General features: G+C 39.7%; 2 protein-coding genes across 2 annotated transcripts; both read left to right on the top strand.

Annotated features, from left to right (window-relative positions):
• Positions 1-4,413: 4,413 nt before the first annotated feature.
• hoxa11b (homeobox A11b) lies at positions 4,414-6,384 on the top strand. The gene is made up of 2 exons (XM_063879581.1): positions 4,414-5,091; positions 6,005-6,384. The coding sequence occupies exons 1-2, from the start codon at positions 4,488-4,490 to the stop codon at positions 6,235-6,237; spliced, it is 837 nt and encodes a 278-aa protein (XP_063735651.1). The 5' UTR covers positions 4,414-4,487; the 3' UTR covers positions 6,238-6,384.
• Positions 6,385-8,064: 1,680 nt separating this feature from the next.
• On the top strand, positions 8,065-12,767 carry hoxa10b (homeobox A10b). Its single transcript, XM_063879677.1, has 3 exons — positions 8,065-8,117; positions 10,163-11,087; positions 12,020-12,767. The coding sequence occupies exons 2-3, from the start codon at positions 10,319-10,321 to the stop codon at positions 12,292-12,294; spliced, it is 1,044 nt and encodes a 347-aa protein (XP_063735747.1). The 5' UTR covers positions 8,065-8,117; positions 10,163-10,318; the 3' UTR covers positions 12,295-12,767.
• The last annotated feature ends 1,697 nt before the right edge of the window (positions 12,768-14,464 follow it).

The raw sequence follows: 14,464 nt of genomic DNA, 5'->3' as shown, positions 1-14,464 counted from the left end.
ATATTATTTGTTCAAAAATGAAACTGAAAAAATATCTATCGAATCAATGTTCCATTAATCATGCCTTTCGGTCGTGCAAAAGTTAGGTCCGTTCGTGAATTGTTGAGTGCGCTTCAACATCTCGTTATTAAAATACCTGTCTTATTATCCCCAATCAGAAAATCTAAATAATTAAGGACTGTAATATTCAGATATAATATAATTGCTCCTGAGCAGTTTTATTTTTGTACATTCATCAAGTCCTCATCATCTGTTGTTCAGGAAGATGTTTCATGTCGTCTTCAAATAAAAACGGTGATTAAATCCATCTGATTCGAAACTAATACTGAAAATATGTTCATGCTGGCGTTTAACCTTATATGTAGCCTAAAGAGTATCCGAGCTTTAGGGGAGAGGCCGGTTCACCCGCCGTCCAAACCATCCTTCTATATTCCGCACAACTCTTCTTCCTTCCACTCTCAATTGCGTATTATAATGGTGTCATGTATTGACATAATCCACGTGATCTTCACAATCAAATATATTTGATCGACACAGTTTTTAACTAATAGCAAGGCAAGTGTGTCTTGCTAAAGATCAATTAGAGAGGTCGGAGCTACTGATAAAGATGTGTGCATTTCTAATACAGCAAATACTTTTAGAAAGTTGAAATGATTTCGTAATCTTTTGAACTGCTGCCACTGACTCCATGTAAGGGTATGATGAGAAAAATGCTAAATATCGCTCCATCTTGTTGAAATGGAGTCCCCGTCGAGTGTCCCATCCGTTGTTCTGTGTAATTGCTCCCCCTACAGCAAAACGGGTTAATGCATCTCACTCAAAAAAGTGTACTGTAGGCCTGAAGCATTTATCTGCAACAGCAACAGGCAAATACCAATGTATAAAATATTAATAAACCTGTAAAAACGTTTTTAAATGGTTCCATTTAACAACGAGGGAATTGAAGCACTACGGATTCACACAGTAACAAAGAAATACTCTTTACTTATTTAAAGGGGCCTGTACTGAACTTTGGGCGCGGAAGCTGTTGACTTTAAGCAATGACCTTCAGACAAAAACAAATATCTTGATTTAGTATTCCGAAATAGATTAGAACAATAATGGGACGGCGTTGCAGCTTTTTATTTATTTGAAATCGTTTCTTCACATCAGTCATTATACAATTGCAGCTGTAAAACCTTTCGTCAGTGTGTACAACTGAAAAAAAGGCATTGGTCGACATAAAAAAAATAGCTGGACAATAATAGCAATAGTTATTCATAAATGGCAAGTCATTAAACGTGACAGTGTATACTTTGAGCAGTTTTTAAACCTGCTGCCTTAGCAGTCTCAGCACATCCTCTTGACAAATATTATTGTTGTTGCTGAATGCTGTGTTGAATTGGTGAATCGAGAAGGTTGTATTCGCTTTTTAGGTTGTTGTGTTTTATAGCAGCCTCAGCGGTAAACCCGCACTTAACAGTCCACTACTTCCGGAGAAGCCCCCCCTTAGCTTCTGCCAGACTCCACCTTTTTTCTTTACCCTCTTTGGTTTTCTCAAAAAGACTTCAAACGTGCAATAACTTCAAGGTGTTTTTATCAGGTCAAATATGATGTTGTGTGCACTTTTCTTCTATTGTGCTATAATTAACTTTAAATAGTATCAATATTACCTTGTTTGTTGCCTTAAATATCATTACGGCTGTGCAAAAGAGTCAATTAAATTTCTCTAATCTGGGATCTTTTTCGTTTCAACTTCAGAAGCCTTGCTTTTCCCCCCTAAACAATGTATTTGTCACTTTTAAAGAAACCTGCTGACTTAAGAGTACTTTTTCAATATTAAAAACGTTGAAGTCATTTGACTCAAAAAGCTGTGGATGTTAATACATCACTTTGCACTATACTATTTTCAAATCCCCACGATTAATTACTTTGGAGGAACTCTTTTTTCATTTTAAATTTGTATAATCCACGATACTAATGTTTACAAAGTCACTCCAGCACCTCAATCCAAAACACAAAACTGAAACCTGCTGTCATGCTTGATTAACAACACCTTCAATCCGAATCAAACTAGTTTTAAATGAATAGTTGTGTTTTTTTGTTTACACCATGCTTACAATAATTCAACTAAATGCCAAATGTTATTTTTTTCTACTGCTCGGCTTCTTAAATGCTATAAATATACCTGTAGAGATTGGGTCTTTAAACTGTTGATCTTAGCAGGCACATTTCACCTAAATATTATAAAATGGCCCCTTGTGGAATGGACTCAGGAAAGAGAAAATGCACACACAGATTTTCAGCCAGTTAAATTAAACCACAGTCCTCCTTAAAGTGTCGAAGGAAAATTCAGGGAACCCAAGAAAATATGTTTATATATTTCAAATCCCGTTTAGCTCTCGTCTAAAAGCCACATCATCAATCAGTGACTGCTTGATCTGGATTTATTTTTATACCTACTTGTGCTTTCTGCCATACTGAAACAAATATCATACATTCATTATTCTGAGGACTGTTGCTGTGAGGCCACATGTTTTTTTTCCTTACCTAAACTTAACTTGAACGAATAAAGCAACCTTGACTTTTGGTGTAATTAACCCCTTTTTGTTCAACGTATTATGCCATCGTTTAATTACAATTGATCATATGGATTAATAATTTTGTGGCCTACTTCAAGGCCAAAGTGGATCTAAAGATAAAGAAAAATATCGGTTTTCTTGCTCTCAGTTGTTTTTCGAATGACAAGCGGCTGGAGGTCAAGGTTTAGCAGCTTTCTGTTTACGTACTTCGTACGCGCGGTTACTAGCTACTCGATACTAATGAAAACGTCTCAATTATATTACTGGTTGAATTCGCCCAATGGCTCGGGTTTAATCGTGTAACCGAATAGTTGTTTTGTGGTAGAATCTGTTAGAAAACTGTGCTGTAAAACGTAGAAGGATGAATGTGACACACTTGGCCACGCTACGCACGAGAGGCTTGGTAATTCATAAGAGAAAGAAAATAGGGTTGTCAAGTCGATCATGTAGGCTAAAACTACTTTAATCTTCACATGAATAACTGTTTCACAAAGTAACAACTCACCGTTGAAGTCAAACCACCTGGGCGGAATGAAATATTGCATTCTCCTAATGCATCCCTGCACATGACACATTCACAGGCTTTGATGTATAAAAAGTGATTTTGAACTTAATTTTAGAACTGGGTGCATAACAGGATTAAAAATACAGTATGTGACACGTGTGTCCACTTACTCAGCAGTGATGACAAATGAAAATGGATGGCGGTGTTGGAAGTAGCCCGTGTCCAAAGGTTTATGTTAGGCGTTGCAAAGGAAAAAAAAGCCCATGCAAAGACTGGAGCCCCTTCGGCAAATATATTTTATTATTCGTAGCCTATAAACAACATCATGTGTTTACATTATGCTGAACACATTAGCTGATTAGCCTGACATGAACTTCAAGCAGGCTGCTTCAGGCCCTTTGTATCTACTTTAAGCGTAAAAACTGACCCAACCAGCATGCACTTGCATTTGGGCACAGTCAAGTCTGCAACTGAGTCGAGCTTGCATGCTTCACTGATCCCAAAAATGCTGGTCCAAACAAGTCCATAGCAACCATAAGAGATAACCAAGCCTGTCTTTACAGGCCTTTGTCTTTTTGTCCCCGGGTGCCAAACTGGACGGATGCCTGACAAAAGTGCAGCATGACTCGCATTGCTCCGCCACTGGTGGACTAGATGTGTCTATTTATAGACGAGCGATATTAAATTCACTCTGAGAGAGATAAAGAATTCATAGCCTACCTGCCAATCTGCTGAAAACAGATTTAATTGATTAGAATGTGTTTCAAAATAATTGACTCACGAGCTCATGCTTCTAAAAAAAAAAGGACCTTAAACTCAACAAATTCTCTATTTGAGCCTACTAAATGTTATTTGTGTCACAAGGATTAAGCCACATGCATATCAAAGTATAAATCGTGTCTTTAAAAGGCATCAGAGGTTAAAGTTAGGGTTGAGATGAGGGTTGGACTTTAAAACATAAAAGTAAGAAAATGGAAGGTTAAGCATATTGGCGTTAAATTGTATCTAATTGCGTGTTTTGTTCTTCCTTTGTAATGTGGCGAATTGACAATAAAAGTCCACAAGCGAATCACCCTATGGGATTGACACTAAATAAAACCCGCGTTTAAAATGTGTTTCAAAACAGCCTAAATTGCGTCTGAGTAAAATGCATTCGCAGTATTTTTCCTTTCCCATACAGCCAAATGTCTACTTTATAAACTCATTGACTCATATAGCCTACACATTGAGGCGTAGGCTATCTGTCATTTTGTGCCAGTGGTCACATGGCTTTGGCCCTCAGGAATGGATACAGATGGATCCCCACGTCAGCTTGTACGTCTAAGGATTTCTGCTCCACCAGTCTGCCTCAAAGTGACTGGAGCGCAGCGCCGTGGAGGAACTATGGGAGGATTATTATAGGACGTTTCCAACAGCAGAATATGGATTTTGATGAGCGGATCTCTGGCTCCAATATGTATTTACCGAGCTGCACTTACTACGTCTCCGGAGCAGACTTTACGGGTCTCCCTCATTACTTAACCCAAAGCCAGTCTTCTTGCCCCAATATATATCCCTACCAGTCCTCAGCACTGCCACAGGTCCCGTCCGTCAGAGATGTTGCTTTCAGAGACTATGGGCTTGATACTTCCAGTAAATGGCACCACAGCAGGGGGAGCCTGTCACACTGCTACCCGGAGGACATTGTGCACAGAGACGGCTGGACGAGCTCGACCTCCAGGGGGGGTGAGAGCCTGGTGAAAGGCAGCTCCAACGCCAGCCACTCCAACTCCTCCAACCCGACGCCTGGCTTCTATGGTAGCGTTGGCAGGAACGGCGTGCTGCCACAGGCTTTTGACCAGTTCTTCGACACTGCCTACGGGAGCACAGAGAGCAGCACAACGCCCACAGCACATGCAGTAGACACCGACAGACACGCGGCCAAAACAAGCCCCGCGCGGGCTCAGCCGGACTCCGACTCCGGGGAGAGCTGCAGTCCCAAGTCGTCCTCCGGCCACAGCGAGGAGAGACAGAGCAAAGGCAGCAGTGAGTAGCCTACACAGCTGAAAGCAACAAGGAGAAAAATCTAACGCGTTACTCTTAAAGCTTTTTATATGCTGTTTTATAAGCACGTAAGGTTTATGGAGGGCCTGCAGATTTCCCCTATAACAAATCTATGTTATAAACGACAAGATCACGTGCTTGGGATTGAAATTGGCCGTGAAGACTTTGGCGTTAAGCTTGTCTTCCAAGATTTCAAACAACTTGTCCAGTTTTTTTGTGCGCTGGTTGGCCATTAAACTTTATTTATAAGGCAGTTAGTATTTATAAAACCCCAGTCAAATAACAAATCTCCAATCTCCCATATGTGTTTCCACTTTTTATGTTTTTATTTTAACGTGAATATTTTGGGTTATGTAATTTGATTTATTCTGTGTTGACTGATGTGCTGCTGAAGCATTTCAATGTGACTTTGTTGCAGATTTAGGCTTAAACCCTGCTCTTCATTCTAAAATAAATATTTGCAAATTCACAGGATTAATGGGGATTTAAAACAACAACTGCTTTTCATGGATTTTGCTCTCACTAACACTAAAACAACAGCTCTTTACGCACAGTGAAATCACAAGCGGACAATACAAGCGTATCAGATACACGATACTCATGACTGTTTAGTTTAGGCCCACGACCTCTCAGAAAGCAGCCGGTATGGTTTTACAGATTTCAATACGTTTTCACAACCTCCGACATGTCCAACATGTCCTACTATCAAGTACAGTCTATGTTTACAAATCTCGGTCCTGTAGGCCTGAGAGGAGAAACACTTGACCTCCAAAGCGCTTGTAGACCACCACTGCTGCTTCCAAGCAGGAAATAGACTTGTGATTTCATGTTGTTGTAATGTGTCTATTAAATCTCATGTGGTGTCCTTTTGCCTTTCTATTTGTTTTTCTTTCAGGTGGCCAGAGGACACGCAAGAAGAGGTGTCCATATTCAAAATATCAGATCAGGGAACTGGAGAGGGAATTCTTTTTCAGCGTTTACATCAACAAGGAGAAGCGCATGCAGCTCTCACGGATGCTCAATCTGACAGATCGCCAGGTCAAAATCTGGTTTCAGAACAGGAGGATGAAGGAGAAGAAACTGAACAGAGACCGTTTACAGTACTACACCACAAATCCCCTGCTATAAACACTGAACAAAGACTGTCACTGACATGTATTCCTCAACAATACAAGTCCACATGTTACAGGATGGCGAGTATTTAATGTGCCAGACTTCATAAAGAATTTCACTATTTATACACTATTTTGTCATTAAACACCGTTGGCTCTATTATTATGATTATTATTATTATTATTATTATTATTATGATTATGATGATTATTATTATTATTATTATTATTGTTAGTATTAGTATTATAGTCCTAACATTCGGTTTACCCGACCAATCAACCAGTTTCGTAATTTTAAAGTTATGTGGTAGCGTGTGTGGTTTTCTTTGAGCGGATCATTTCTTTGTATTATTTAATAATATTACTCTGCTGCAATTTAATGAGGAAAAATCAGGGGGTTTCCCCTTAAATTGTTATACATTTAAATTGTTATTCAAATTTACGCACAATTTTTATAGCCAGACTTTTTCAAAAATATTGTTCGTGTTTTCTTCTTTCTATTATCATTTTAAATTTATTGTGGAAATACATAACTCCGGTGATTACAAAGCTATTGTGTGTTTTCTGGAATTACTAGACTTTACCTTGCATTGGCGGTGATAAATTTACACCAATATTACCGGTCATTGTTGCATAGTAAGGGAACACCTTGAGTTAGAATCTGATACCAATTCATCCAATGTAAGAATTTTATTCTGCAAAATGAAACATCTGCGCTTGACCCTAAATGAAACCCTTTGTTGAGCCCTTGGCCATAAAATTGGATTATTCCCGAATTTCATCCAAATGTTAAACCGCTGATAAAAGAGCATAACCCTCAAATGAAACATAATCTCATTGTTAGTTTTATATTCCAGCACGTGGATCGTATCAGATGCATGATATAGGTCTGATGCTTTTTATTCCCTCATGGCTTGAAATGGGACCCGCTGCAGTTATTGTTTGATATCCATTACAAAGGCTTCATTCATTTCGTGGGAGATTAGAAAAGGCTGCGTTCTGACCTAACATGCCTTTTGGGTTTACTGAAATAATCTTGACACTTGTTTGAATGCATAGGCTATGAATGCAATGCATCTTTCCAAAAAATATGAATTTATTTATGTACATATTCATCAAAGTTGGTTGTTGCTGAATGACTTTATTCATGTAATTCCTTGGGAGTCAGCTGAGCCACCACGCAGTGACATAGGGCCAACCGAAGAGGCGGACGAACACCAGATGAATATAATAATCATCAGGTCTATCTGTATGATCATTAATTATTCATCGGTGTGGTTTGATCCAACTACTCCACATCAGCTGCATTCCAAATATGAATTTATGTCATAGGGATTTATGTTAAACTGCAATGGAAGGTTAAAGAAGCTCACATAAACAGATGCGTAAAAGTTGTCTCGAGGTGGCTTTGTATCCACCACCATGCCCCTGAAAACAACTTAAATGGCCTGCAATAAGGTAATAAGGGTCCTGATGCCTTCTTATACCGTGCATCCTGTGAGGCTCACAGGAATTCCGCTTTGATTGCTGCACATCCTCCCAGTTGCTCCAGTAACTTGGCCATAAAACGCGGATTCGTCTGGAGCATTTGGAGTGTAGTGCAATAAAGCGTCTGAGACCAAGGTTATTAACTGTGACTAAGGGGCTGAAAAACAACGGCTGGAAGCATTGAAAGCTTGTGTTCACGGACCTTTCCGGCGTCATTTGTTTCAGCATTTTACCAAGGTAGGATTATTCCTCCGTGTGTGTTGTTTTGCAGTATAGGCCCTGCTGTCTTCATCCACTGGGTGGCGCTCGTCAGATCAATGTCATTGCCGTGAATTGAGATATAAAAGAAGTTTGACTCGCCGCTCAGCTGCTTTAAAATACATCACCACCTCACGATTTCATTTTAAGGTAAGTACAGAAATATTATTATGTGCGTTTTATGACTACGGAGATTTTCTTAATGTGATTCAAGGAAGTAGGTCTGCTTTTTTCCCAGCTCAATGTTATACTGTAGGAGTAAATGTTATGATATAATGAAGGAGTGGCTGTCAACATTTCCTCAAGAAAATTATGCATTTGTTTGTTTGTTTTTAAGCAATGGATTCAGTGCGATTTCCCAGGTTGCATTTTTACAGAAGTTATAGGCCTGGAGTGACTAATTGGCACTCAGAAATAAGATCACGAGGGCCCGTATTCCAAGTATTCTGTGGCTCACTAACTTTTATAATCCACATACAGTTTTAATCTTAAATTATACTTTTTTTCTCAATCATACATTGGATTAATGTTATTGAGTTGTCATGTAAACAATCAATTTTAAAACTGTGAAATTTACAAAACTTAGATTTTCCCATGCACCATAAATTCACTTTAAGGATACAACTTTTTTGTAAGTGTCACTGCGCACGCTGGTATAGACAGGAACCAAAATATAACTATTTTAAAGCATCCAGTTGTTTTTTTTTACGTTTCTAAACAAAATTAATTGAATTATACAAAAAAAGTTTGATGGAAATATAATACAAGAGCAGCGCAAACTGATACTTCAAACACTCCAGGAGGGTTTAGGATTATGATCCTTCATTGCATCCCGACATGCTGCAGGTTTGAAGCCATATAAAACGGCTGTACATAAACTCTGATATCTAGACTTTATGGCTCCAGACTTAGAGGAAAACGGAGGTAGACGATGTTGTATTTCCCCCACATTTGGAGACATCTTTACGCTGATTTAAATCTGAATGCCTGGGATGTAAACTCCCAAACCTTTTTGAAGGTATTTTGAGTAAGCATGGGTTGATGTGTTTTCTTCTTTTTATTTAAGTTGTTATAGCATTCCAGTGGTTTTTTCTTAAAAAATTAAGACCAACTTGTATCTTTTTTTTACAAAGTAATCCATGTGCGATTATTGTTTTTTTCAAATAAGGACTTGCAATCTCTATTATTTATTATTAGGCCCATTTACATTAAAATTGTAACCTGTGTTTTTACGTAGCACGGTTTATATATTTTTGGGGGTTAGTTTTAAGATTATTCTCATAACCCTCCAACTCATAGCTACTTATGCCGGTTGAGTTAGACATTTCACAAAACAAAGACTGAAAATATAAACAAACAAAGACAAACAAAGATACTTCTTTTTATACAACGAATTAAACACGAGTTAAAATATGATTCGAGCATTTTATTTGCTGGTGTAAAATGTAGGCTTATTGGCAGGTGTTGATTTTAAACCATTAAACCTGAATTCAATTTAGAAAAATGTGATTCTCTGTATATGTCTCACAGTGTTTGTGCGTTTCTTAATAAACAGTCCAAGTGGTTTTTAAAGGAGAAAACAGATGAACTTGCCAACATTGAGTAGCAAAACTATTAAGGAAAAGCTATAGCTCCAGGGCATTGTTAAGGCGGTGCATGCATGTCACCTTGGCTCGACACAGCTTTTTCAGTTTAAGGTGTCTGGACGCAATCATAACATTTGCACCCACAATTCACACCACAATCAGATAAGCTCATGTGCTCTAAATGAAGTGCCTTTGCTCTGGCTGGCCAGCAACGGGGCGAGATGAAACTGTGTGAACTGCTTTTGGACAGTCCATGAGGAATTTTCAGTCCAAACAGTCCAATAATATTCATCAGAGCAGCACCAGAAGGGTTTGTCCCTGGACCAAAGGGTCACACACGACTTTTGGATCTTTGGTTCACCCTGCGCTTCTCAGAGGCACATTTAGAACCCTTCATCTTTACAGTGCTGTAAAACTGGCCATAAAGCTATGCATTGTACATAATTGTTAGGGACAGCTTTAAACAACTGAGTTGTCAAACGGGGAGTTGTTGTTAAGTTCACACATGCAGCTCTGGGCTTAAAGCTGGGAATCAAGGCACCAACAGGGAGATTCAAAGGAGATTTAAAGATACCTAAAACCTTCTGATGCACCACTTTCCCTCCACAGTTTCTTTCTTACGTTGCCTAAAACAAAATATACGACACAGTGGAGCAGCCTGGCCGGGCTGGGAGGAGTCTGGAGTCGTCTGGTGTTTTAATTGGCTGCAGGCTACAGTGAGAAGCGTGAATATCAGTAATTATTCAGCAATGTTTTGCACAAGAAATGTCAGCCAGAAAGGGCTATCTTCATCCTCCGTCAAATTATACCACAACGATGACATGCCCCAACAACCAAGCTGGAAATTCGTTTTTCGTGGACTCTCTAATTAACGTGAGAACCGACAGCGGTTCATATTACCAAAGTAACGGGGTCTATTTGCCACCGGCGTCGGAATATTCATATGGACTCTCCGGAGGCTCGTGTTTCCCGGGAATCGGTAAGCGCAACGAGCCAAGCACCCAAAGCGTAATCCCGTCGTCTGCCCCGTATGTTCAGGGGATGGAAACGTGGCTGGAAACGTCGAGATCCTGCCGGGTGGATCAGCCCAGCGGCCAGCATATGCCCCAGTGTTCATTCTCACCGAATATAAAAGAAGAGAGCGCGTATTGCCTCTATGAGTCTGACAAATGTCCAAAAGGAGCCACAGTAGATGAAATTACCTACTCAACCGCATCATGCCCGGTTACCGGCAGCACTTTGCCAGTCCCGGGCTACTTCCGCCTGTCTCAGACATATGCGTCGTCTAGACTTTACCATGATGTCCAGCCAAATATGAATCACTTTACTCTGCAGCGTCCTGCCCGCCTGGACAGCCAGCCTTCCCGGCCGCAGGCTGCCTCTGCTGAGCCGAGGGAGAGCCACGAGGAGGCGCCTGTCCCCGCGCCCTGCGCCCCGGCCAGAGACGAGGACAGCCGTCTCTCCTCGGATATCTCATCCTCCCCTGAGCCCGAGGAGACGTGCAGTGCTGAGTGTCCGGAAAAGCCAGCAAAAGGTGAAGTGTTGTGATGATGTTGTTGAAATTAGTTGCAAAAAATGTACACGGCAAGTGGGCTTAGGCTTCCATTGTTTTTTAACCATTTATTTCTTACTTCAGAGGAATGCAAGAGACTGAGAACTGATAGTCTGTTCGTGAATTAACATGTAGGTCAATGCCTGCCATTCACAGGTGTGTTTAACGGGTAGCTACTGGTTTATCGGATATGAGGCAAAATTGAACGTGACTTAACAAATCAGAGCTGCGGAGCAGATCCATTGTGCTTTATTAACTGTTTTTAGATCACAAACAAGCTGCGAAGTTTTTTACTGTCCCATTCAAACATGGCTCATAGGTCTATTTTAAAAGGCACCAAAGACATTGTGATGATTTAAAAGAACATTCATTATTATTGTGTTTTAGATATAATCAGGGTTTCATTATCATGGCACTTAAAGCAACAGCTAAGGACAAACTGGTCTATACCATTTGTCCTGTGCATGATTAAGTTGTCAGTTGTCCCCACATCAAAAGCAGGCCTTGCTATACTTTCAGCAGTCTGTGCAGGATGTGTTTTATGTCTTAATAAAGAGCAGTCCGCTACAGGCTGCTTAACGGGACATATAGTTTCTGGTAAAATGCTGAATTGCAGCTGCATGGATATCTACAGAGATGTGAGGTGCGTAAAATAGTTGTACAAATTAGAGATAGAACACAGAAATGAGTAATTATAGGGACATTTATTAGTTTTTACTTTTACAGTGGAATTTATATACCAAATATTATGTTAAGAAATTGGCAGTAAAACCCACATTTTTTACATGTCAGGTTTTCTTTGTTTTGCATTTGATTTTTGTTAGTCTATCATTTCTAACAAAGCTATAGGTTTTTCTTCTAAGACGTCTGTAAATACACCTGTTGCCTAATACCCTGTTTCATTGTAATTGTAGGAGATGGAAAATTGGAAAGCACGGCTAATTGGCTCACAGCTAAGAGTGGCCGAAAGAAGCGCTGCCCCTACACCAAGCACCAGACTCTGGAGCTGGAGAAGGAGTTTCTCTTCAACATGTACTTGACAAGAGAGCGTCGTCTGGAGATCAGCCGTAGTGTGCACCTCACTGACAGGCAAGTCAAAATCTGGTTCCAAAACAGGAGGATGAAACTGAAAAAAATGAGCCGGGAGAATAGGATCCGAGAGCTCTCAGGCAACTTCAGTTTCTCATGAGACTGTCTGCGTCTTTGGCGCCCTCCTCCATCCATGGCAAGGGCGCCTGCAGAGTCGTCGTCCCCCCCCGTCCCCCCGTCCCCCGCCCCCCCCAACCCAACTGTGAGAATGTCCATGGAAACAAGGACCCTACTGCTAACTTATTGATTATTGTTCTTTCTTGTTTTCACGTCTGTTTGTGTTTTTTTTTTTTTTTGTCGTGGATATGTATTTATAAATGGTTACATTTGTAACGTTGATCCATTGTGTTTAAAATGTTCAGAATGTGACCACCACCAATGTTTCAGAGCTTCAGTCGTGTACATAGTGTATAGTCAACCTGAGTGAACCATTGGAATTTGCATGCTGGACTAACCCTTGGGACACTTGTGTTACAGTTACATGTACATTGATGTGCCAACTAAAGAGCCCAAGAGGTCTGTTGAATATTTGCACATTTCTTTCTGGTAAAATTAATAAAACCATCCCTGCAACTGCAGACTTCTTATTTCATTCAGAAGGACAATACGAGCTGCGATGTGTTTAAATCTTAAAGTTGGCATGGTGCTAATGCCTTTGTGTCTTTGAAAGCGTCGGCTCTGTGTGCATTAAATATTATTATTGCGGTAGTAGAGGGTGATGTTCTTCATAGTTTAGTCTGTGCACATCGCATTGCTTTTTGTCCTTCACATCAGACTTAATTTTAAAACTACACAACGAACGAAGGAACAGTGTTTTTATAACAAATGTATTTTCGACTTGTTTTACCTTTTGAAAGTGGGGCCTTTTTGCAAAAAAAGGTCAAACAATAATTGTTCTGTAAAGGTAAAATTGTAAGGTAACGCATGTGGACTACCTCGACTGAAGCAGCAAAACTGATCCCTGTATGTGAATTGCCGCACTCACATCAAATCACGATTCAAATCAGCCTGAGCATTTTCTTGTGCGCCTTTAAATATTTCCCAAAAAATCAAGGTAGACCTGCCATACTGAAAAACTACATAATTTCTTCAACACACATTATATGAGATTTTGCTGAAGAGAAGATCGGGCTGTTGAGTGGTTTAGGTAGTCTCATGTTGTTGGGCTATTCTATTTCTCCCACAACACGAAACTGTCTTGATTACCACAGTAAAAACTCGTCGCATCATGAAAAGTGAGTCTCTTATAATTACTAGTCGATATTTGTTAATCATTTTCACAGACTGCTTCAAACCACAATATCATAAAAAAAGTGCAATAAAGTGTTTTATTGTTGTGCGTAAAATGAATCTTTACTATGCGTTTTATCTTGTGGGTTTTCATTATAAAGCTAATGTATCTTATATGTGTATCTTAACGTAGTTACATTTCATCTTAGAGATACAACGTTTTTATTATTCCATGTTTACGATTTAAAACTAACACTGCTACAGATTTTGAGTGTCTCTTTGTGATCCAACAGGCGAAAGTAAAGATGCAGGCTTTGAAATGAATGGATTAAGGCTTGTCAGTGTCCAGGAGAGGCGGAAAGGACAGACAAGGCCTCGGTTATGATCATTGCAGTCTGCCAGTTGCCTCGCGGTAGGAAATGCCGGATGCGTCTGCTAGCTCCAGAGAAAGGACACAAAGGCTTAGCTTTATTGGTGATATTTAGCTTAGACAGCCAGGTTGTAACCTAAAGAAAAACAACCCAATTGCCCGTGATAAAAAGGACTGTTATATAGCACCCAAATAACCCACCCTACTTTCCGTTTTAGATTGCCTTTAAAGTCGACCCATAATCCTGCAGCCAGCGATGCGCATCTCAGAAGCTGTCTCCTAATGGTTTTGGATATTCTTAAATGAAATTATGTTTTAAACACATTAATGCTTGTTTTATTTAATTTAAAAAGTATTGAAATGTGTTTTACACAAACCACTAACAAGAACTAGAAACGTCTGCCAAAGTGAGAGCATTATAGATGGAGGGCAAACATATCAATTTCATATAATAAATAATCCCATTAGGCACATTTTGAAATGGAGGTTGTTTGGTGATTCTTAAATGAATGCTTTTAAGTAATCCCCTCCTCATTTCTATCACAACTATGTTCGACTGCACCAGCATAAGATCTCTTGACAGAAATCATAACGTTTATTGCTTATAAAACGAAATATTTCCCAATAAAGAAACGCGGACTTGCTATTAAAATATGGTGGGGAAAATGGT

The sequence above is a fragment of the Eleginops maclovinus genome, chromosome 3 (assembly GCF_036324505.1).
Source record: "Eleginops maclovinus isolate JMC-PN-2008 ecotype Puerto Natales chromosome 3, JC_Emac_rtc_rv5, whole genome shotgun sequence".
NCBI classification, from domain to species: domain Eukaryota; kingdom Metazoa; phylum Chordata; class Actinopteri; order Perciformes; family Eleginopidae; genus Eleginops; species Eleginops maclovinus.
Note: the sequence above shows the minus strand (reverse complement) of the source record. Positions and strands in the feature narration are given on the sequence as shown.